This window comes from Sinohyriopsis cumingii, chromosome 3 (genome assembly GCF_028554795.1).
Source record: "Sinohyriopsis cumingii isolate HCF-2022 chromosome 3, ASM2855479v2, whole genome shotgun sequence".
Lineage (NCBI taxonomy): Eukaryota > Metazoa > Mollusca > Bivalvia > Unionida > Unionidae > Sinohyriopsis > Sinohyriopsis cumingii.
The window spans coordinates 11,119,269-11,145,087 of record NC_142963.1 but is presented as its reverse complement, the minus strand read 5'-3'; the positions used below and the strand labels follow the sequence as shown (position 1 = coordinate 11,145,087).

The following is a 25,819-nucleotide window of genomic DNA, read 5'->3' as shown; positions in this document are numbered from 1 at the left end:
TTTCTATTTACACTTTGCTACACTCAAGGTAGCCTGACCATTTTTCTCTCACGAGAGATGAAGCAAATCAATAGGGATTCATGATAAAAGCTGCCTTCATGCATGATTTCATTCTTCTCCGTTTTTTAACTTGTTCTGCTTTTTAATTTTAAGTTGCTTTTCTCGAGGACCTCCTACAACTGTTGCAGTACCACCTTCTCTTACTGTGTAGAGTCCTTGAACTTTCCTCTCATCACCAAAAGCTTTTGCCACATCTTGTTTAGCTCTTGTTGTCTTATATTGGGTCTAGGTGTTATTGGTTGTAACAAGGGATTAGATCCTCCTGTTTAAATTGGCCCATAGTGTAGTATTGAGGATGTTCTCCTAGTCATCTTCAGACTCTTTTCAGGCCTTTTTGTTGTCCATCTTTAACAGTTCCACTTTATCCCTTCTTCCTAACTCAGCTCATCTAAGTGTTTTATGGTGTTGATCATGGTTTTCAGTGTCAAAGTGTTGTGTTGTTGCTCAGGCTAACTAACTTCTTAGGTGGTTATGAAGAATTCAGTTGTCTTTCTACAGTTCTAACAAAAATTGTCCCATTAGTCTTTCTCTCCTCCACTCCACCTGCAGTACTTGCCATGCAACAATCTGCTACAGAGAGAAAATAAAAACTGTGGTGTAATGCCTGGCTGATATCTTTCTCTGTATCACCAGAGCTTGACTCTGCGCATTGCAACTGATATCTCACAGGCCTGCACAACCACTTTGATTGATAGATCTTTGAACTAGTTTTGCATTCTGGCAGTTTCCCACAATGGCATCCAGCCTCCACTATCACACCTGTCAATCTGCAATGAAACTGGTGTTTTTTTATCACTAAAACCATGGTCTCCAGCCTTTCGTCCCCTCAGAGACCTCTAGGGGTGTTCATCATTGTATTGTATTGTAGCTATGTAGAGTGTGCGTGAAGGGATGTCAGCCTGGCATGCCCTGAGCTAGTCTTTCCCAGCTGTGATCTGTCTCCATTATAACATATGTTTGTGGGCATAACTGTTGAAATCAGTTTTATCCCAGAAATATATGTATATATTTGTATAAATGTCATTATAGAAGGCCTCTTGGAAGATTGGTCAGTTGGCTAAATGAGCTTCTTTGATTAACCCTTTACCACATGCAAGTGCCTTTGGACACCTCTACTCCATTTGCATGGAAGCGCCTTTAGACGTCTCTACTCCATTCGCATGGAAGTGCCTTTTGACGCCTGCTGTAAACATTGGCCATTTTTAGCGGGTTTTTGTAGTGCCACCTTCGAGGAAAACCCCCTATTAGATATCTCATTCATTGTTGTAAATGACCATTATGTCAGATTATGTGGTGGCTATTTATGCTCTTGTCAGAATCCGCTATTTAAAGTAACTGGGTTGTATTCTCCACTCACCATAATGGAGATTGTAGATTTCATTCAGTACTTTTCATGATTAGAATCATAACTATGAAAGCTTCAGTAAGTTAGGTAAAGGCTCTGATATTGATGTAGTTAGCAATTAGTTTTGATAAATTATTAAATTCAGATGACTTAGTGATGTAGACACAGACAAAGGACTTGTAAATTTCAGGTATGAGAAATGGCAGTACTGTTGGTCATGCAGCTTCACTGACTTGATGGTGAACATGTTCTCTCAAGAATTTAAAGCACATAAAAAATGCTTTACGTGAAAAGTAATTACACAGCTATAATGATCGGACTTTACTGTTACATTTTATCATGCATAATAGATGTGTACCAAAAGTGTAAAATGGTTAAAATTGCTGTTAAACATAACATATACTACACTGTTTAACAATTAACAGGCAGGCCTATGTGTATGGAGTTGACTAGGTAATAGGTGTTCTATTTATAGCACACTGCACTGGGTAACTTTGCTTCATGTGTATTTGAGGCCTCTATGAGGTAAAGGGTTAAATAAAGTCAATATTATATTTTTTATTACAATTATTATTATTGTTATTATTATTATTATTATTACTTCTATATTACTTCGAAGTGTAAGTGTGATAAGAGAATATGTTCTGCTTCTGTGGAGTAATATATTTTCTTGAAATTTATCACTGAACAATATTTAAAGTTTTATTTACAGCCTTGAAGAGGGTGGTGTGATTGATAGCAATCCATTTATGAATCTCATTGGTTGTTGCTGTTTTTGTAGGGTTTAACGCCATTTTTCAGCACAAGATAGGCTATACATGGCGGCCAGTATAATTGGTAGAGGAAGAACCCTGGAAAATTCAGAGAAGAACCACCAACCCAAGAGAAGCTACTGGCAGGTTTTCTCACGTACCAACGTTAGCTCAGCCTGAGACTTGAACTCACGCAGACAGAGGTGAGATGGCAGTGATATGTAACGATGAGTGCTTTAGGCCACTTGGTCACTCAGGGCCCCTGAATGAATCTCATTGGCATAACTAGTCTGGCAGTTTTTATTGAAAACTTCCATATTTTGCCGTGTTTTTGAACCTGCACATATCAACAAATCATTTTATTCCTAAAATTTGTATTAGAGTTATTGTTTTTGCCATATCAATTAATTATGTGTATGCCAGTCTTGTTAATGTGTCTAGTGATGCAGTTTGAGCTGATCTGCCATTATACTTATGAATCGTAAAGCGCTCAATAATCTTTCTTATAATCAGTCAATAGATTTTAGAAATATTAAGCGCCCTGCTGACCCAGATTATGTAGCTCATCTCAAAGGTAGATACCAGCCATGTGAGTAATCAAAAGAATGACGAAGTCAGAAGTGTATGGACAATGTAGCTTAGGATGGCAGTAGAAAAGATCGATGGATGTTGTACAGCGGTATCTGAAGAAACTCAAATTCACTGCAAAAAACACTGGTGACCCATGTGGCTGACCCCTCTTTAGAGAGCGATTAACAGCCAGGAGGAGAGAGAGAGAGAGTGTCATGAGAGAGATTTAATGGGTCTTATTGATCTATTGATGTGGATCTTAGTGTGCATCATGGTCATGTTTCTTATATTATGATTGCTGGGCTGCCATGATTTAAGACAGAAACTAACCTTTTTCAACTTAGAGGTTGATGCAGTGTATGGTACAATCCTGTGACTGTGGCTGGTGTTGTAGTTTTCAGTGGAGTCTTTGATACTTGGTACATGGTATGATTGTCAACTATTTACTTATTGGCAAGTTTTTATGCTGTACAAGTATAGAAAGTAGTATGCTACATGATTTATTCACTTGTTTTATTTTCAGATACTGCTAAGATTACAGAATTTGTTCCCAAAGGTAACATTTCTGAGATACAGGAGAACAGAACTTTAGAATTATACTGCCATGTAGACAGCAATCCAAACTCAGTAATCTCACTTTCCTTTGGTGATGTTTTGATATCAATGATTCGAGATGCACATGAACTGATCCACAATGCTACTGCAGGATGCCTTAATGCTGGGAAATATATTTGCAGTGCCACCAACTCAATCATGAATGGAGTCACTGTATCTGCAGAAGTTAATTTAAAAATCCATTGTAAGTGAAGAAATCAAGCTTATTTATATCTGCTTGCTTTGTTTTCTAAGTTTGCTCGGGTTGCATATCAAGACCACTGCTGTAAGTCACTTTGTCTTGAATTGTTTACTAATGAAATTGAAATCTTGATGTAAACAGGTTATGTGCTTATACATGGTAAGATGAGCGGTAGGACAGCAGTGCTTGCATAAACAATATACTCTTTAGATTACAGTAAACAATCCATGAGGGCGATGTACAGACTTATGATGATGGCATTACATCAGCATGTAGAGATGTACAGACTTTATGATGATGGCATTACATCAGCATGCAGAGATGTACAGACTTTATGATGATGGCATTACATCAGCATGCCAAGATGTACAGACTTTATGATGATGGCATTACATCAACATGCCAAGATGTACAGACTTTATGATGATGGCATTACATCAACATGCCAAGATGTACAGACTTTATGATGATGGCATTACATCAACATGCCAAAATGTACAGACTTTATGATGATGGCATTACATCAGCATGCAGAGATGTACAGACTTTATGATGATGGCATTACATCAGCATGCCAAGATGTATAGACTTTATGATGATGGCATTACATCAGCATGCCAAGATGTACAGACTTTTTGATGATGGCATTACATCAGCATGCCAAGATGTACAGACTTTTTGATGATGGCATTACATCAGCATGCCAAGATGTCAAGACTTTATGATGATGGCATTACATCAACATGCCAAGATGTACAGACTTTATGATGATGGCATTACATCAGCATGCCAAGATGTCAAGACTTTATGATGATGGCATTACATCAACATGCCAAAATGTACAGACTTTATGATGATGGCATTACATCAGCATGCAGAGATGTACAGACTTTATGATGATGGCATTACATCAGCATGCCAAGATGTACAGACTTTATGATGATGGCATTACATCAGCATGCCAAGATGTACAGACTTTATGATGATAGCATTACATCAGCATGCCAAGATGTACAGACTTTGTGATGATAGCATTACATCAGCATGCCAAGATGTCAAGACTTTATGATGATGGCATTACATCAACATGCCAAAATGTACAGACTTTATGATGATGGCATTACATCAGCATGCAGAGATGTACAGACTTTATGATGATGGCATTACATCAGCATGCCAAGATGTCAAGACTTTATGATGATGGCATTGCATCAGCATGCCAAGATGTACAGACTTCATGATGATAGCATTACATCAGCATGCCAAGATGTACAGACTTTGTGATGATAGCATTACATCAGCATGCCAAGATGTACAGACTTTATAATGATGGCATTACGTCAGCATGCCAAGATGTCAAGACTTTATGATGATGGCATTACATCAACATGCCAAGATGTACAGACTTTATGATGATGGCATTACATCAGCATGCCAAGATGTCAAGACTTTATGATGATGGCATTACATCAACATGCCAAAATGTACAGACTTTATGATGATGGCATTACATCAGCATGCAGAGATGTACAGACTTTATGATGATGGCATTACATCAGCATGCCAAGATGTACAGACTTTATGATGATGGCATTACATCAGCATGCCAAGATGTACAGACTTTGTGATGATAGCATTACATCAGCATGCCAAGATGTACAGACTTTATAATGATGGCATTACGTCAGCATGCCAAGATGTACAGACTTTATGATGATGGCATTACATCAGCATGCCAAGATGTACAGACTTTATGATGATGGCATTACATCAGCATGCCAAGATGTACAGACTTTATGATGATGGCATTACATCAGCATGCCAAGATGTACAGACTTTATGATTGTAGAAGTATCATTATCCTAACACCAGGCTGACCAGTCCTAACACTAACCTCTTAATGCTGAGTGCCAGGCGAGTTAGCTGTTAGTACCATTTTTTTTATACTTTGGTATGATATCAGTATGAGGTTTTCACTAAAATACTTCTTGTGATATTTAGTTGGCCTGAATGAAAATTTTGCTAGTATGGCCACCACAGCAGACATCTTGTTATTGTTATCCCTCCTGAATGGATGATCACATGAACAAGGCGTTTTCACTATGAGATGTTTTATGATGTCTGCAAAATAGGCCTACAAAATGTCAGTCTGATGTCGCAGCAGATAGGTTGAAAATCTTGTTATCTCTACTTCTTCTAAACTAAAATTCATATTGTCATGAGGTTTTCAGCAGAAACTTCTTATGATGTCTAATTGGTTGAAGTTTAAAATGATACTCAAATCCATCCAGTATGGGAACTATGGGAGCCATCTTGAACACGGTGTTATCACTACTCCAGCTGAATGGTGTAATATATATCTGTATTGTGTGTTTAACTTTTGTTCATGATTGTCGATTGTAATGTTTATTTGAAAACAACATATTATATGGTTAACTTTTATCCATGATTGTAGATTATTATTTTAAGATAATGATCATGTATACTTGGATCTGAGTTCAGAACACTGGTTTTTCCCTTGGAAAAATGCCTGGTCTGCCTGATGGTTTTCATGATATTTGCTAAAATTTAAATAAACAGACCTGACCATGCTACAGATCTGATGGGAAAATGACTCAAGGTAGATTAGTTTTTAGCTAATTGTGTTACCCTCTTTAAATAAGGTCATTATTATTATTATTATTATTATTATTACTCACATCCTCTTCCTCTTATTTTGTCTTTATATAAAGGTTGTGATCTACATAATTTTTTATTCTTAACATCAGTCTTAATGGAATCAAGTTTTAGTTGTGTTTGGTTATAGTTTGAAAGGAGCTGTTTATATAAATTATTCATTGGAATCACAAAGTACTGATTAACATTTGGACTAATACAACATTTTGGGATTATTATGAATTCATTCAAGAACATTCTAGGTTACGTCATTGTAAAACATTAAGACTGTTGGTACATCAAACTGTTCATTGCTATTGTTACATCAGCACATTCAGGACTTTGGAATTCATTCAGAGCACTCTACATTCTATACTTTTGGACTTCTGATAGAACGTTTAGGATTATTTGGGATTTCATTCACCATACTGAAAGTTTCTCTTAAACTTTCATTTTATAACTTAGAGAATTAAATTATTTCTTGAATTTTATGAAACGTTTTGGTTTTGCTACTTTCTGTTATGTATTTTAAGAACATAGAGTCATAACAATGGATATTCATATTTGACTTAATTTTTTTTAATAATGTCTAGTTGGTTGTAAATGAAAATGGTGCTGATCTGACATCAAGTATGGTCACCACAGCAGTGATTTTGACAATCTTCTTGTTGTTACACCAGAAGAACAGAAAGTCACATCAGCATGGGGTTTTCAAGAGAAGAGTTAGAGTGTCTAATAGTACAAAATATGCTGCTTGGATATCTAATATGACCATTACCTTCTGGGAAATTGTATCAATACCCTCCCTAGGTCGAAATCTAAATAAGCATTGCATTTTGACCAGACAACTTCTATGGTGCCTAATTGTTCCAAAATAAAACGATGCCAATTTGATATCCAGTATGGCCACCATGGCAGCTATCTTGAATATATTTTTATTGCTACTCCTGGTGAATGGAAAGTGCAGTCAGCATGGGGTTTTCAGCAGAAGACTAATTGTTATATCTAGTTAGCCACAAATCAGATTTGCGCCACCCTGGTATCAAATTTGGTTGCCACAGTGAAGATATTGAAAATCTTGTCCCTAATTCTCCTGAATAAGGAAGGTCATTTCATCATGGGATTGTCACCAAAATTCTTCTTACGTATCAACATGGGGTTACCACCATTAAACATGTTATCCTTGGGTCTGAATTAAATTAATACAGATCTTTCATCCCATATGCCATCATGGCAGCCATCTTGAAAATATTGATATTTCTGCTCCTGCAGATGAATGGTCATAGTAGCATAGGATTTTCATCAGAATCCTTCTATAGTGTCAAGTTTGTCATGAATTAAATGGTGTATCTAGTAAGTCTGCCAGTAGGTAATATGAAAATCGTGTTGCTTAAGAATATCAGAAATGGTTTTTGTACTCAGCAGTTAAAAGAAATATTAATGGCCTAGAAACTCCTTTCTTACAGTTAAATGTCAATCACTTTGAGGTACTATTGTACAGTTAAATGTCAATCACTTTGAGGTACTATTGTACAGTTAAATGTCAATCAAAATGTCAATCACTTTGAGGTACTATTGTACAGTTTGTAATTGATTCTTAGAGCACATTGGTTTGGAATCAGTTAAAATGGTAAATATATGCTTATATTTAGCTGTTGTGGTCATAGACCATAATAATTTATATGATGGCTTGTTGTCCATCATCCACATGTCTGTTATCATAAATTAGTTTATGCTACTCCTCCCAATCTTAATGTAGGTTTGTTATGTAACTTCATACATGGATTCATTGCTGGGTCTAATTAGTCCTAAATCAAACTGGTGTGCTCAGACATACAACATCATTAGCACTATGGTTTGATATCACTGCTCCCCATGAACACATAAGAACGTCAACATCAGGTTTTGAATTGAAGGCTCTCTGTGATGTTTTTCTGGTCCTGAATGAAAATTGTATTGATATGACAACTAGATTCAACACCCACGGCACCCATCTTGAAGATCTTGTTAGGTTATTTCTCCTAAATGGAAAGTCATATTGACAGTGGATGTTAACTTGAAGAATTTTTGTGATGCATAATTGTTTTTAAGTGAAACTGGCCCTGATCTGACATCCATATTGTCGCCAATGTGGCCATTTAAAAAATCTTGTTATCACTACTCCTGGGCAGATAGTTATATCGACATAGGGTCTTCACTGAAAAGTCTTTCCTGATGTCTGGTTGGTCCTAAAAAAAATGGTGAATACCTGATTATCTGATTTCCAGTATGGCTGCCATGTCATCCTTCTTGAAAATTTTGTTATTGCTGTTCCTAAACTGAAAGTTATATCAAAAGTTTATTCTTGTTAAAAGACTTATTATGGTGTCTACTTGGTTGAAAATGAAAGTGATGCCATACACCCCATATAACCACCATGGTGTTTCTGAATGGTTGGTGATAATGAAATAGGATTTTCACCAAAAGACTTCTGATGTTGTCTGCTTGGTTCTAATTGACGATGATGCCAAACACCACATATAACCATTATGGGTTTATCTGAATGGCAGGTCAGAATGAAATGGGTCTTACCAAAAGATTTAGGTCATTGGAGAAATATGTGAGTCCACTAGAGTCATTTAGAGTGACATTTTATTTTCAAAGTTGAAACATATGGTATAAAGTGAGAAAAATGACAGCTTCATTGCTAAGAGTTCTTGGAAGTAGCTTGTTATCATATCCATTTGATCCTAAAAGGAAATTTTGACTACGTGATATCTCCTGAATAAATGGTCATATGGATATAGAGTTTTCAACTAAAAACTTCTAATGATGTCTAGTTGGTCTTAAATGAAAATGATATGATGCTCTACTGGCTGAAAAGAATTTACAGGAATCAAGAAAAGACCACTTCTTTTAAACTGCTAGTTGTTGAAACCATGATCTCTAATATTCTGAAGCAATAACAGTTTAGTTATAGTTTTGTCTAACCCTAACCCTAAATGTTTATATCTAACATGCCAAGTTTCTCTAGCTTTTGTACCCAATACAAATTATAACAAAAGAACATTCAACCTACTGTGAGATCCTACATGTATTTTCCAGTAGAAATCTGCTGGGATAACACAAATCCAGCCATTTTTCTGGTGTTGTATCACCACAAAAACAAACTGCAGTTTCGATGGAAATGAAGACATTAATTTATTTATTCCCAGAAGAATCAAGGTGGGATCCAATTTCGGAAAATTTGTCTATCGGATATGCCAGTCTGAGAGAAGCAGATGATAGGGGAAATGTTATATTTACAAGAAATCCAAGTTATAATATTTTACAAGTAAATGTTCCCTCATTTTATGGTCTAATTCACAATTTTGCACAATTTGCAAAATGACTGCATTTGGATCCAATAAGACCACCATGGTGGCCAACTTTAAATTCTTGTTGTTGTTGTTATGGGGTTTAAGACCATTTTTCAGCACACGATGGGCTATACATGGCGGCCAGTATTAATGGTGGAGGAAGAACCCGGGAAAATCTTGGAAAGAACCACCGACCCACGAGAAGCTACTGGCAAGCTTTCTCACATACCCACATTGGCCGAATCCAAGACTCGAACCCACGCAGACAGAGGTGAGATGGCAGTGATCCATAACGGAGAGCGCTTTAGACCACTCTGCCATTCGGGGCCCCCAATTGAACTAATCCCACAGTAGGCTGAATGTTCTTTTGTTATAATTTGTATTGGGTACAAAAGCTAGAGAAACTTGGCATGTTAGAATTTCTCCTGGAAGAATTATGATCAGTGGAGAATTTAGAGGAGATTTCAGCTATATTCCTTTCCCCAATGGAAGTACATGTACCTTACTTTTCAGACTTGACCTTGCTCATTTTAGGCAAAACAAAGCCAAATATATTTCATGAAACACTGTCAGAAAATAATTGGATCTGCCTTTGGTAATACCTAGTTGTCATTCTTTTTCTATGTAGGTGGTCCAAGGCTTGATCATCGAAAGAACATTTCCACTGTGTACTATAGAGTGCTGAATGACAATGTGACATTGGAAGTCAATGTAATAGCCTACCCAGAGCCAACAGACATTATGTGGTACCATAGAGGAGATAAGACAGACAAGTGGCAGCAGGTTCCAAATCAATCCATTTTCTCTAGTGGACTACATTCTAGTATCACAGTCCATCTTGGCAGTTCGGCAGATTTTGGAGAGTACCTTGTGAATATGACTAACAGCTTTGGAATCTATGATCTAATCTTCCAGGTCATACCAGAGAGTAAGTTGACCATTTATTTAGCAATAACTCTAAAACTTTTATATCAAAATTTTAATAGTCTTCTGCCTTACAGTTAGTCAGTGGGCGATGAAGTGATTTTTGTATCCCATGCTTCTAGTCTTTGCCACAGTTTGAATTCCCACAATGTATAGCAGTGTAGTCAGTTTAGTTCCAAGGTGTACAGAAATAAATCTGGCAAAATATATATATGGACCTAGTACTGACTCTTGTGAACACCAGGGTAATGAACTGCAGATGGAGATTTAGGGCTGACTGTAGATCCATGCTGCCTTTTGTGTTGAAGACAAGAAGTTAATCATTTTGTGACATTGTAATCGTGAGATAAAGATAATGTGATCAACATTATAAAGTCAAGGTAAAGTACATGTAATATTTTCTTCGTTCATTTCATCTAACCAAGTGTTGATGAATTTTGTGAGGTTTGTTTCACAGGAATGGGAATTCTCAAACAGGCTGCTAATCCAAGTTTGTGATTGGATATTGTGAACAGCCAGCTTTGGTATCATTGATCTAGGTATGATCTAATCCATTTTAAGGAAGGATCATCAAATTAATCTCTAGGAGTTAAAATTTTGCAGCATGGTGTTTTGATAAATAGACCAAAGACTTTCTTGAAGACAAAATCAAAATATTCCAGTATGCTATTAATTTCTTGTAGTCACTTTGGTTGATGAGTGCTGTCTGGTCTGGCATGTGCAATATTTCCTAAAGTCTGGTTGTATTTCACAAAATGGAGAGTAAGTTTCACAAAGTCCATGGACTTGCTTAGCTTTAACCAATTATGCTGGTCTGGCTTTTCCTTGATCATGAGCTGGTACTACCCCTAATAGGAATCTAATATTGGCATCTGCATTTGTGTTGCCATTGACATTTGCATTGGTATCAGCATTAGCATAGGTATCCAAACATGTAACAACATATAAATATACACAGCCTCATGGCATTTTTACCATTCTTTCTACCTTTGTTCTAGGTAAATGTTTGGAGTGGATTTCATAGTGTATACACCCATACGAGGAAGCGTAGGGGGCTAACCTTGTACAGATTTGTAGTTTATTTTTGTATTGACCTCTAGTAGTACCACATGTTTACAACACAAGACAGTCACAGTGTGACCGACATTTCACATTCTGCTACCTTAAGTTAAGTTTTGTGAGTATATCATGATTCCATATTTTTTGTGTACGAGTTGTACAACCTATCTGGAATCAAGAAACTTATCAGTGAGTGGAAGCATCTTGCTGTGGATTATTCCCTACATGCAGAAGTAGGTCACTAATCTCATTATCGCCAGTATTTTATGGATCATTATTCATTTCTCTGGCACTCAAGACATTTTTATACACATTTTTTTGGGTACCACAACCTTACAAAACAAGAAGCTTTTGCAACACTCAGAATGGTCAGAAGTGAAAATGGTACCCCTCAGATATTCAATATGGCCAACAGGGCAACCATCTTGAAAATGACTTTGTTGCTACTCACTCTGAATAGATTATCATATCCAAACAAGACTGTCTTCAAATGACTTAAATATTATGAAAACTATAAAAGAAGATGTGGCTAATTTGAGTAACATGTATTATGGTGGCCATCTTGACAATCTCGTTATCACTACTCAGTGGATGATTATATTGATTCTGAGAGTCTGCTAAAAGATTATGCCTGTAGTTGGTTATACATGAAAAGTAATATGATCTGACCTCCAACATGACTGCCATGGCAGACATATTGAAATTGTCTTACAACTTGTAGCAGATATTTATTTAGATGTGAGTTAATTACTAGAAGACCTCAAACATGGCAGTCATTGTAGCTTGTCAGAAGTGTTTAGTCACTTTTTCTCTTAAATTAATTATGATATTGATCTGTGATTTTCACTAAATAATCATCAAGATATGTTGATACCCCATAAAAAAAAGTTGGTGCAAATTTTGATACCAATGTGGTCACCATAACAGCCATTTTGCATAATCTATTATTTTAACTGCTCCTTTAATAGCTGATTCTATTTGCACAGAGAAAGCAAAGAAAAATATATTATGTACTTCAGGTAATAAAATGAAAATTGTTAAGACCTGACAATATCACAAATGTCTTTCAAAATCTCATCGCTTCTCATAAATAAATAATTCAGTTTTGCATCTGGCACAATTTTTTTCTGCATGCTACATAAATACTATCAGATCTTGAATAATGGAACTTGGTGATGGAATGCATCTTGTTAAATACTACACCTATCATGCAAAATGAGGTTTCTGACCTGTATTTCATGCTTGGGTGACTTTGATGAAATATGTGTTTAAAGTTTATTATTGGACATCATCTATGTTTGAATGATGAAACATGATAATTGAATGCATCTCTATAATAGCATACACGTACAACCATAGAATGTCACTGTGACCTTCAGTTTATGATTTACTGACATATTTTAAGTATCTCTATCTAGTTCATAACTAACTAGACTCTTCCCTGCTGTATATGTTGTATCTCAAACAACATCCTGACCAATGCAGTGCAAATTAAAAATAAATATGTTTCAATGTTAAATCTTCCAAATTAATGATCATACAGTGTTTATTGTGATGTGTTGCCTAAGACATGCTTTTTGCACTTGTACATGTGAATGAGTATATAGCAGTCAGTGGACTGTATTTATAAATGTGAATGAGTATAGCGTTTAGAGGACAATATTTATATACGTAAATGAGCATAGCATTTAAAGGACTTATATACATGTGAATGAGTAAAGCAGTCAGTGGACTGTATTTATACATGTGAATGAGTATAGAAGTCAGTTGACTGTATTTATAAATGTGAATGAGTATAGCGTTTAGAGGACAATATTTATATACATGAATGAGCATAGCATTCAAAGGACTATATACATGTGAATGAGTAAAGCAGTCAGTGGACTGTATTTATACATGTGAATGAGTATAGAAGTCAGTTGACTGTATTTATAAATGTGAATGAGTATAGCATTTATCAGTCTGTATCTATACATGTGAATGAGTATAGCAGTTAGCAGACTGTATTTATACATATGAATGAGTGTAGCATTTAGAGGACTATATACATGTGAATGAGTATAGCAGTTAGCAGACTGTATTTATACATATGAATGAGTATGGCAGTTAGTGGACTGTATTTATACATATGAATGAGTATAGCAGTTAGCAGACTGTATTTATACATGTGAATGAGTATAGCAGTTAGCAGACTGTATTTATACATGTGAATGAGTATGGCAGTTAGTGGACTGTATTTATACATATGAATGAGTATGGCAGTTAGTGGACTGTATACATGTGAATGAGTATAGCAGTTAGTGGACTGTATTTATACATATGAATGAGTATAGCATTTAGAGGACTATATACATGTGAATAAGTATAACAGTCAGTGGACTGTATTTATACATATGAATGAGTATGGCAGTTAGAGGAATGTATTTTTGCATATGAATGAGTATACCATTTATCAGTCTGTATTTATGCATGTGAATGAGTATAGCATTCAGTGGACTGTATTTATACATGTGAATGAGTATAGCAGTCAATGGACTGTATTTATACATGTGAATTGAGTATAGCAGTTAGCGGACTATATTTATACATGTGAGTATAGCAGTTAGTGGACTGTATACTTGTGAATGAGTATAGCAGTCAGTGGACTGTATTTATACATGTGAATGAGTATAGCAGTCAGTGGACTGTATTTATACATGTGAATGAGTATAGCAGTCAGTGGACTGTATTTATACATGTGAATGAGTATAGCAGTTAGTGGACTGTATTTATACCTGTGAATTAGTATTGCTGTTAGCAGACTGTATTTATAAATGTGAATGAGTATAGCATTTAAAAGACTATATACATGTGAATGAGTATAGCATTTAGAAGACTATATACATGTGAATGAGTATAGCATTTAGAAGACTATATACATGTGAATGAGTATAGCATTTAAAAGACTATATACATGTGAATGAGTATAGCATTTAAAAGACTATATACATGTGAATGAGTATAGCATTTAGAAGACTATATACATGTGAATGAGTATAGCATTTAGAAGACTATATACATGTGAATGAGTATAGCATTTAGAAGACTATATACATGTGAATGAGTGTAGCATTTAGAGGACTATATACATGTGAATGAGTATAGCATTTAGAAGACTATATACATGTGAATGAGTATAGCATTTAAAAGACTATATACATGTGAATGAGTATAGCATTTAAAAGACTATATACATGTGAATGAGTATAGCATTTAGAAGACTATATACATGTGAATGAGTATAGCATTTAGAAGACTATATACATGTGAATGAGTATAGCATTTAGAAGACTATATACATGTGAATGAGTATAGCATTTAGAAGACTATATACATGTGAATGAGTGTAGCATTTAGAGGACTATATACATGTGAATGAGTATAGCATTTAGAAGACTATATACATGTGAATGAGTATAGCAGTTAGTGGACTGTATTTATACCTGTGAATTAGTATTGCTGTTAGCAGACTGTATTTATACATGTGAATGAGTATGGCAGTTAGACAAATCTGTAGAAGTGAATGAGTACGGCAATGGAACATCCAACGGTATTAATATAAGTGAATGAGTATAGCAGTTAGACAAATCTGTAGAAGTGAACGAGTATTGCATTAGGACAGCCAACTGTTTATACAAATGAATAAGCTGAGCAGATAGACAGTGGACTATATTTGCACAAATGAGTGAGAAAAGAAATTGAACAGCAAACTATATTTGCCCAGATAAATGAGTATAGCAATTGGACAGCAAATTATATTTGCACAGATGAATGAGTATAGCAATTGGACAGCAAACTATATTTGCACAGATGAATGAGTATAGCAATTGGACAGCAAACTGTATTTGCACAGATGAATGAGTACAGCAATTGGACAGCAAACTATATTTGCACAGATGAATGAGTATAGCAATTGAAAGCAAACTATATTTGCACAGATGAATGAGTATAGCAATTGAACAGCAAACTATATTTGCCCAGATAAATGAGTATAGCAGTTGGACAAGCAGACTATATTTGCACAAATGAATGAGTGTAGCAATTGGACAGCAAACTATATTTGCACAGATGAATGAGTACAGCAATTGGACAGCAAACTATATTTGCACAGATGAATGAGTATAGCAATTGGACAGCAAACTATATTTGCACAGATGAATGAGCATAGCATTTAGGCTGTGGAATGTATTTCTTCTACAAGTGGAGTGTAGCATTCAGCAGAGTACTCTACTTGTAAAAGTGAATGAGTATACCAATTATGGTGTAGTGTGTATTTCTACAAGTGAATGATTGTAGCAGTTAGACATCACCAAGCAGATAAAGACAGATGATAGTGTAAATCATTCAGAAGGAAGTGACAGATGATAAGGCAAATCACCCAGAAGGAAGTGACATGATAATGCAGATCACTCAGAATACAGTAACAGATGATACTGCAAATCACCCAGAAGGCAGTGACATATGATAATTTAAATCACCCAGAAGGCAGTGACAGATGATAATGTAAATCACCAAGAAGGCAATGATAGATAATAATGCAAATCACTCAGAAGGCAGTGATAGATGATATTGCAAATCACCCAGAAGGCAGTGGCAGATGATAATGCAAATCACACAGAAGGCAGTGACAGATGACAATGTAAATCACCAAGAAGGCAGTGATAGACAATAATGCAAATCACTCAGAAGACAGTGACAGATGATAATGCAAATCACCCAGAATGCAGTGACAGATGATAATGCAGATAACCCAGAAGGCAGTGACAGATGATATGGAAATCTTCCAGAAGGAAGTGACAGGTGATAATGCAAATCACCCAGAAGGCAGTAACAGATGATAATGCAAATCATCCAGAAGGCAGTGACAGATGATAATGCAAAACACCAGGAAGGCAGTGACAAATGATAATGCAAATCACCCAGAATGCAGTGACAGACCATAATGTAAATCACTCAGAAGGCAGTGACAGAAAATAATGCAAATCACCCAGAATGCACTGACAAATAATAATGCAAATCACTCAGAAGGCAGTGACAGATGATAATGCAAATCACCCAGAAGGCAGTGACAGATGATAATGCGAAACACCAGGAAGGCAGTGATGGACAATAATGCAGATCACCCAGAAGGCAGTGACAGATGATAATGCAAATCACTCAGAAGGCAGTGACAGATGATAATACAAAACACCAGGAAGGCAGTGACAGATGATAATGCAAATCACCCAGAATGCAGTGACAGACCATAATGTAAATCACTCAGAAGGCAGTTACAGATGATAATGCAAATCACCCATAAGGCAGTGACAGATATGCAAATCACCCAGAAGGAAGTGACAGATGATAATGCAAATCACCCATAAGGCAGTGATAGACAATAGTGCAAATCACTCAGAAGGCAGTCACAGATGATAATGCAAATCACCGATAAAGCAGTGACAGATGATTTGCAAATCTTCCAGAAGGAAGTGACAGGTGATAATGCAAATCATACAGAAGGCTGTAACAAATGATAATTTAAATCACCCAGAAGGCAGTGACAGATGATAATGCAAAACACCAGGAAGGCAGTGACAGACAATAATGCAGATCACCCAGAAGGCAGTGACAGATGATAATGCAAATCACTCAGAAGGCAGCGACAGATGATAATGCAAAACACCAGGAAGGCAGTGACAAATGATAATGCAGATCATCCAGAAAGCAGTGACAGATGCTAATGCAAATCACCCAGAATGCAGTGACAGATAATAATGCAAATCACCTACAATGCAATGACAAATAATAATGCAAATCACTCAGAAGGCAGTGACAGATAATAATGCAAATCACCCAGAATGCAGTGACAGATGATAATGCAAAACACCAGGAAGGCAGTGCCAAATGATAATGCAGATCACCCAGAAGGCAGTGACAGATGATAATGCAAATCACCCAGAATGCAGTGACAGACCATAATGCAAATCACTCAGAAGGCAGCGACAGATGATAATGCAAAACACCAGGAAGTCAGTTACAGATGATAATGCAGATCACCCAGAAAGCAGTGACAGATGATAATGCAAATCACCAAGAATGCAGTGACAGATAATAATGCAAACCACCCATAATGCATTGACAAATAATAATGTAAATCACTCAGAATGCAGTGACAAATGATAATGCAAATTACCAAGAAGGCAGTGACAGACCATAATACTACTTACCAAGAAGGCAGTGACAGACCATAATGCAAATCACTCAGAAGGCAGTCACAGATGATAATGGAAATCACTCGGAATACAATGACAGATGATAATGCAAATCACTCAGAAGGCAGTGACAGATGATAATGCAAATCGCCAAGAAGGCATTGACAGATAATAATACAAATCACTCAGAAGGCAGTCACAGATGATAAAGCAAGTCACTCAGACTGCAGTGACATACAATAATGCAAATCACCATGATGGCTGTGACAGATAATAATGCAAACCACCCATAATGCAGTGACAAATGATAATGCAAATCACCAAGAAGGCAGTGATAGACCATAATTGAAATTACCAAGAAGGCAGTGACAGACCATAATGTAAATCACTCAGAAGGCAGTCACAGATGATAATGCAAATTACTCGGAATACAGTGACAGATGATAATGCAAATCACTCAGAAGGCAGTGACAGATGATAATGTAAATCACTCAGAAGTCAGTGACAGCTGATAATACAAATCACTCAGAAGACAGTGACAGATGATAATGCAAATCACCCAGAATGCTGAGGCAGATGGTACAAATGAATGAATATAGCAGTTAGTGGACTATATTTGTGCAAGTGAATGAGCAGTTAGACATTAGATTCTATGCTGCATACCTTACATGTGATATCTTAGGTGAAGTTACACATCAGCTTAATTAATGATGCAATAACTGTAGATGTGTTACCCTGGCCTTTGATTTTCACCCATTGAAATCTGGATTCTATGGATAGACACTAGACAATACTATGAACAATGATATAAAAATTTAATATAAAAATGTAAAATAATAGTACGTGGATTTTTCAACTCATTATAGTAATTGTAAATGAATGTATATGTTTATGCTTTCATGTCCTGTCACATGATGTGTGTGTGTGTGTGTTTGTGTCATGTAAACCTTTGGAATATGTATTATGTTCTAGTCAACTTGAGAAATAGCAATAATTATAATATAAAGCATTCATACCATTGCCTATTCTGTGAGTGGACTTAAGGCCATCATGGATTATGAATCATGTGATTCTAGTTGATCTGTAAGTGTCACTGTAGATTAGCAAAGTGCATTTTGTGTAAAAGAAATTTTGCTGTGAAGTACATGATACATACCTTCATTTGCATCATACCTGTCAACTCTTATACTGGAAGAAAAAACTCCCCATATTGGGGTCATTCCACACCTACCTCCTAATTTCTAATTATCTCCCAATTTTTGCATGGAACTCCCGATTATTAATTATGTCTGTAGATTTTCATTTCTCCTTCAAGAAGTTCTACCTCAACAGATATATGCTATCCACAGAAGCCATGTTCCATTTTATCACCTAACCGCTCCGGTGGCCTAGTGGTTAGGGCATCTGTCTCAGAAGCGGGAGATCATGGGTTCAATCCCCGGCTGAGTCATACCAGAGACTTACAAAAATGGTACTAACAGCTGCCTCACTAGGCACTCAGCATTAAGAGGTTTGTGTTAGGGCTGGTTGGCCTGGTGTCAGGATAATGTGACTGGGTGAGACACGATGCTACATGTCTGCGGCATGACATCACTTTAAACTGCCACACTGCAGACATCATAGCGATATGATTGAAAAATTGTTAAAGCTACATTTAAAAAAATCCTAATTCTAACCATTTTATCACCTATAAATTTTGTCGTGTCAAAATATTCATTATCACACTACAAAGAATTTTTTTCTTCAGTAAAAAGAATGTTAAGTTTAACCATTATTCATGCCAATGTATGATTTTTTTAAAGTACTAAAATATATAAAATAATAAAATAAACCATAACAAAAAATAAGGCACAATACTTAAATTGTCAGCAATTAGTTTCAATCCCAAAAATGATCAATGTGAATGCTGTAGCATCTCCATTCCCACCAAAGAAACTTACATGAGTGAACACCTGGCATTACTGTACTGTATATACAAACGTTAATTACTATTATTAAATTAAAAGAAAGAATAAAAAACATAGTGCGCAGCTTATCTCCCCTTAGAAAACTAATTTAGGATAAATTTCTTATTTAGTAAACAACATTAAAAGCCTTTCGAGTTGAGAATAAAGAAATAAGGTGTGATATAAAATGTGGCAAAAATAGTTGCCATATGTATGGTAGCTTGAGACAACATGTTCACAGCAAAATAGGGCTTCATGTACTTGCCAATTAATTGCTCAAGCCTGTGCTTACCTAGCACACTGCAGAACATGATTTATTTGAATTGTGTTTGAGAGCCAGTCCTTTTCACAAGATAATTACAATGATGAGGATTAATCTTTAATTAGTCATGCTGACTTTCTTGCTTGATCAAAGCTGACCAGAATATGAAGAGGGCACTTCCTGGAGGAAAATAAGTGCATCACAGGGAGAAACGTGTGTGGTTTGGGAGAAAAAAATCATTATACACATAAACAGATGCAACATCACCAATTAAACAAGAGGAATCTCTTCTACAGATGTTAGATGGGCAGAGCCAAAAATCAGTTAAAGCAGACATACTGTAAACACTGACCATCATGTATCTCACTAAACATCATATCCAGGTACAGAAGGAACTGTTCTAAAGACAACCTCCAATTACCCACAGCAAGAAGCTAAATTAAATACAAATACTAAATACAGCAGTCACCAAGCTCTCAGTCAGTCTAGTCATGGAAATCAAGAAGTCCAAGCAATGCATCTGAATCCCCCACTTGTCAAAATCGGCAACATAATTAAAGACAGATCTCTTCTCATATGATCATCAATAATCAAAGGAGTAAGAACAAGATGGTTATATAAAACTGATGTAAAAACCCATAGAGGTGCAACTAATAATACTATTACAGAAAAAATATTGGAAATGGATATGTCACCATATCATATTGTAATTCTTCTCATTGGTGGCAATAATTACAGTAATGGCCAATCTTTGAAGGGCATTGAGGATGATTATGAAAGCTTGCTGTATGCCATCAGGTCCAAAAACACAGAATGTTAAATAATCATCTCAGGTCTACCGCCAAGAAGGAATGTACTTATGACTTCACTAAATGATACCCTGTACGTTGTGTGAAAATTTCCAAATACTCTTTGTTCCGCAATACAGGACCTTCTTCAAAGACAATCAAGTGAACCAACAATTATACCAGTGAGACCAAATCTACTTGTCCAGCAGAGGTACTGCCATGCTCATTAAGAATATAGACCAGTACATAAGGCTTGTAAAAGGGGCATGAGTCAGACAACTCTTGTATTGTGGAGAGCACGGTCATGTAACACAGTGGTGTCTGCATGGAAAACATTCATTGCCATGTTTGTAGCAAACTAGGACATAAGCAAAAGTTGTGCACATACCATTAGGTAGAAAGCAATGATGTACAAGCCTTTGCAACACATATCAAGCAAAAAATTAATTAGAATGTGTGTATACTTTTCAATGTAATAATTATAATTCCATAAACAGATTTCAGGCAATATCTGATTTGTGTACAAAGTGCAACTTGTTAACATGTAAACAACTGTGTGATACTGTTCAAGTTACTTCTCCCTCTGAGACCCCTCAAGTGTCTAGTATGTCAATGTCTTCTTGTATGTATGTAAATCAGTCTCATATTGAACATTCTCATATATCCACTGCATGTGGTCATGGTACAACAGATGGATCTTGTATGTTATCTTCTTCATGTGTTTATGTAAATAATCAGGGCAATGTAAAGAAATCTGTCAAGTCTAAAAACAATACATGGCATACTACCTTGTCTAAAAATGAATCCTCTGATCAAACTTTTCATGTCTATGGCCAGCTCAAAAGAGGTCTGCAATTAATCAACCTAAATATTCAACACATCCTCCCTAAACTGAATGAGATAAAGTTAATATTACAGCAAACTAGATCAGTCAGTATTCTAGGTCTATGTGAAACCTTTCTTTCTGATCATAGTGATGATTTGGCTCTCCAAATACAGTGGTTCAACTTTGAAAGAAAAGATAGAGAATCCGTTGGAGGTGGGGGTATTCTTCTCTATGTAGACAGTTCCATTAGTTATAACAGACGTGTTGATCTGGAGACTTGTAATTGGGGTAGAGAGTATCTGGATCGAAGTAACCCTTGCCAATACTCTTATGTTCAGTTTACAGGCCACCTAGTTCCACAGCTGATTGGATTGATAGATTTGAGGTTCATATTCAAAAAGCATTACTAAAGGAAGATTTAGAAACTTAGTAAACATATTAGGTAATTTTAACATTGATTACATGAAAACTCCACCATTAACATGGATAATTAACTTTGAAACTTACAACCTTACTCAATTAATTGACACCCCAGCTAGAGTAACAGATAAAAGTGCTGCTATCGTTGGTCATATCTATACTAATAAATGAAATTAAGGTGCCAGTGCATGTACTGAGTGACCACAGTTTTAGTCTGTCCTGTTTGTATTACTAGACATGTTCTGAAATCATCTAAAAATGGCCAGGACATTGAAATACAATACAGGGACTTTAAACAGTTTGATGAGGAAATGTTCTTAAATGATTTAGTTTGCAAACCCTTCCAATCAGTCTGCAATATAGCTGATGTCAACACTGCCTTAGACAAATGGTATCGGATGTTCCATGCTGCCTAAGACAAGCATGCCCCAATTAAAATAAATAGGGTTAAACACCAAATAACACCCAAGTGGATTACCCCTAATATCAATGAGGCTAGGCACCTAAGAGATAATTTCCACAAGAAAAAAGACATGAAAAGCTATAGAAAGTGGAGGAATAAAACTAAGCACCTGATAGATAAGGCAAAAGAGAACTACTATAAACAAGCTATTGATGAAAGTAAGAGTACCAAAACATTGTGGAAGCATCTAAAAGAGCTGAACCAACACAAGAACAGTTGTCTAAGACTTAAGCAAAATGAGGATATAGCAACATCTGTACAAGGCATTGTGGAAATGTTCAACAATTTCTTCATAAGCATCTCCAGTAAGAGTATTCAGAACCAGACTAATATCCCAATTGAACTTGATGCTCTTCTATTATTTATAAAAGCTAAATTCCTGATATTTATTTTTCAATAGCTAATGTTAGTGAAGCTGATGTTTTCAATATGCTAATTAAGGTGAATATTAATAAATCCTTGGGATTGGATGGTATTGGTCCACAACTTCTTAAAATTGCTGCACCAGTAATAACAAAGTCATTAACGCATATCATAAACTTAAGTACAATGATTGATAATTTTCCAAAAACAATGAAATGTGCAAAGGTTACACCTATATTTAAGAAAGGAGAAAAGGAGGATCCATGGAATTATAGACCAATATCAATTCTACCTGTATTGTCAAAAAAATATGAAAAGCATGTAGCCATTCAGGTCTATACATTTTTTGAAACATATTCTCTATTTCGTAAAGAACAATGAGGATTTAGAAAGTACCACTTGTGCCAAACAGAACTTACCAGATTAATTGATCTTTGGCAGAAGGAAATGGATAATGGACATATGCATGGGATTGTTTTCCTTGACTTAAAGAAACCTTTGATTTTTTGATTATGAAATTTTGCTGCTAAAGTTGAACTGTTACAGGTTTGACAATCCATCTTTAAACTAGATCATACCTAAGCCAAAGGTATCAACAGTAAGCATTGGCAATATTAGTTCTCAAACTTGCACTGTTCAATCAGGAGTCCCTCAAGGCTCAGTTTTAGGCCCATTTCTCTTCCTTATCTATATCAATGATCTACCATTAAATAATGAATCCACAAATACAGATTTGTTTGCAGATGATGCAACCTTTTATACATCTAGTTCTTCTGATGAAGTTATCCAAACAAGATTAAACTCAGATCTTATTAGAGTCCCAAACTGGTCACAACAAAATAGGATGATAATTAATAAATGTAAAACAAAATGCTTGATTTTAGGGACATCACAAAAGCTACACAAGTCAGGGAACCCAGAACTATCTCTTGCAAACAAATCATCCGTTAGAAAATGTCAGACAACAAAAGCTTGTAAGTGTTTCCGTCGATAATAGTTTATTATGGGATGACCATATTGATAAGCTTTGTAAACCCTCTAATCCAAAATTGGCCTACTCAGCAGAATCAAGAAATATTTACCAATGGAAACTCACAATCTATACTACAAGTCATTTATTCTTCCAACAATGGATTATTGTTCAAATATGTAGGGAAACTGCAAATCTGAGCTTGACAGGACTTATAAACTTCAGAAACGAGCAGCACATGTAATTTTAGATGCATCTGTTGATCATCCCTCAAAAGCATTGTTTATAGAACTCAAATAGTTCACAATACATACAGGACAGATTTTCACAAGGCAGTTCTTTTATATAAATGTCTATATGGAACTGCACCAGAGTATCTTCAGGACTTATTCAGGCCTTTTTCAACAGACCAGTTGAGATCAATATCACATGGAAACCTTCTAGCACTAAAACCAAGAATAGAGCAAATCAAAAAGAACTTCCAATATTCTGTGGAACAAGCTTCCACTACTTGTAAAATCTGCTGAAAGTATTAGATTATTTAAGAAGAGATAACATGAGCATGTATGTGTTTCTAATAGATAATTTTAATACTAAACATGTTAAATAAACAGTAATTATTGCTATCTTCATATAATGTGCATTGCTAAACTCTCCTTAAGTGGGCCTTAAGGGAGAATAGTCCTTGTCTAATGAGTCACCCTCTATAAATAAAGCATTGTCATTATTATTATTATTATTATTTCACATGTATTGGACCCAGAAGATTGGTCAATACTGAGTGAAAATGAGGCTTTAAAAATGCCGTGAAAAACCTCCCAAAATTGTTGGTCCCAATCTCCCCATATTTTATTCAATCACCCTAGTTGGTTTTTAAAAAGTTGACAGGTATGTTGCATGCATGTTCAGATTTCAGTACTTATAGTACTTTGATATTGTCTCTACTTCAGATATTATTGTTTGTGTGCTTATAGATGCACTGCATAAAATGAAGTCATTGGGTTAGGGCACATCATCATCCACAGCAGGGTGAAACATTTTCAAACATTTTACAGACTGGAAAGGTAATACACAATCAAAAGAAAACAGATTGCAGTAGACAGGACACAACACTTGATTTAGGTTGCAACTAGAGTTTTGTATGGATGTACAGTGAGAAATTATTATGATCATTTGAGTGCTCTGAATTGGTGTGAGAACCAGAGTTGTATGACCATAATTGGTGAGAACCAGATTTGTAGGAAGGAAGCTGAGCTCAAGACTGTCAGAACATACTCTTGCTCAGAGTTAGACTATTTCTGATGTCTGATTGGCTGATGTCTGATTGGTTGATGTCTGATTGGTTAATGTCTGATTGGTTGATATTTGATTGGATGATGTCTGATTGGCTGATGTCTTATTGGTTGATGTCTGATTGGCTAATGTCCAGTGGACACTAAACTTTGAGTTTAATCTCTCATTTTTAGATTACAGATTTATTCAGAACAACATGTTTGGTTGTAATGTATGATACAATACACTGAGTACGACAGACATTATTATTTGCAGAGAGAGAGAGGAGAGGAAGAGAGAGCAGAATGTAAATACAGACTAATACACATTGAATTTAAAGCTGATCACGATAATTGTACATACAAGAAGACTATATGTTTCTTTTATCAATGAAAACTTCTATATCAGCATATAATGCTGCAGAATTTGTGGAAATACAACTGATAGTATTATTGAAACAATCCACAAAATTTAAAATTGGGCTGCAAGAATTACCTTAAATTTACCATTTGATACACCATCCATAAATCTATTCTTGAAATTGAAATTTGAATACAGATCAGCCTACCAAAATGTCCATATTAATGTTCAAAGTAAAGAATGAAATTTGTTCACACTATTTCAGTGGCAAGCATGATTTTAAATAAAAAGATGGTCACTAGGACCTAAATTGAGATCAGTTACAAATTGTCGTTGCAAAAATGCCATTTCCACAAAAAAAAAATAACTTACAAAATTTAATTTACTTACTCCAGTGCTAATTATTATGGAATGAACTCC

At 35.7% G+C, this 25,819-nt stretch overlaps 1 protein-coding gene across 1 annotated transcript in view; it reads left to right on the top strand.

Annotated features, from left to right (window-relative positions):
• The window catches only part of LOC149802454 (nephrin-like), a 69,671-nt gene that overhangs the window by 22,764 nt on the left and 21,088 nt on the right, over positions 1-25,819 (top strand). Inside the window, exons 6-7 of the mRNA XM_089951512.1 lie at positions 3,251-3,526; positions 10,145-10,444. Of these exons, the coding sequence (XP_089807638.1) occupies positions 3,251-3,526; positions 10,145-10,444 (576 nt within the window). The remainder of the gene's footprint in view (positions 1-3,250; positions 3,527-10,144; positions 10,445-25,819) is intronic.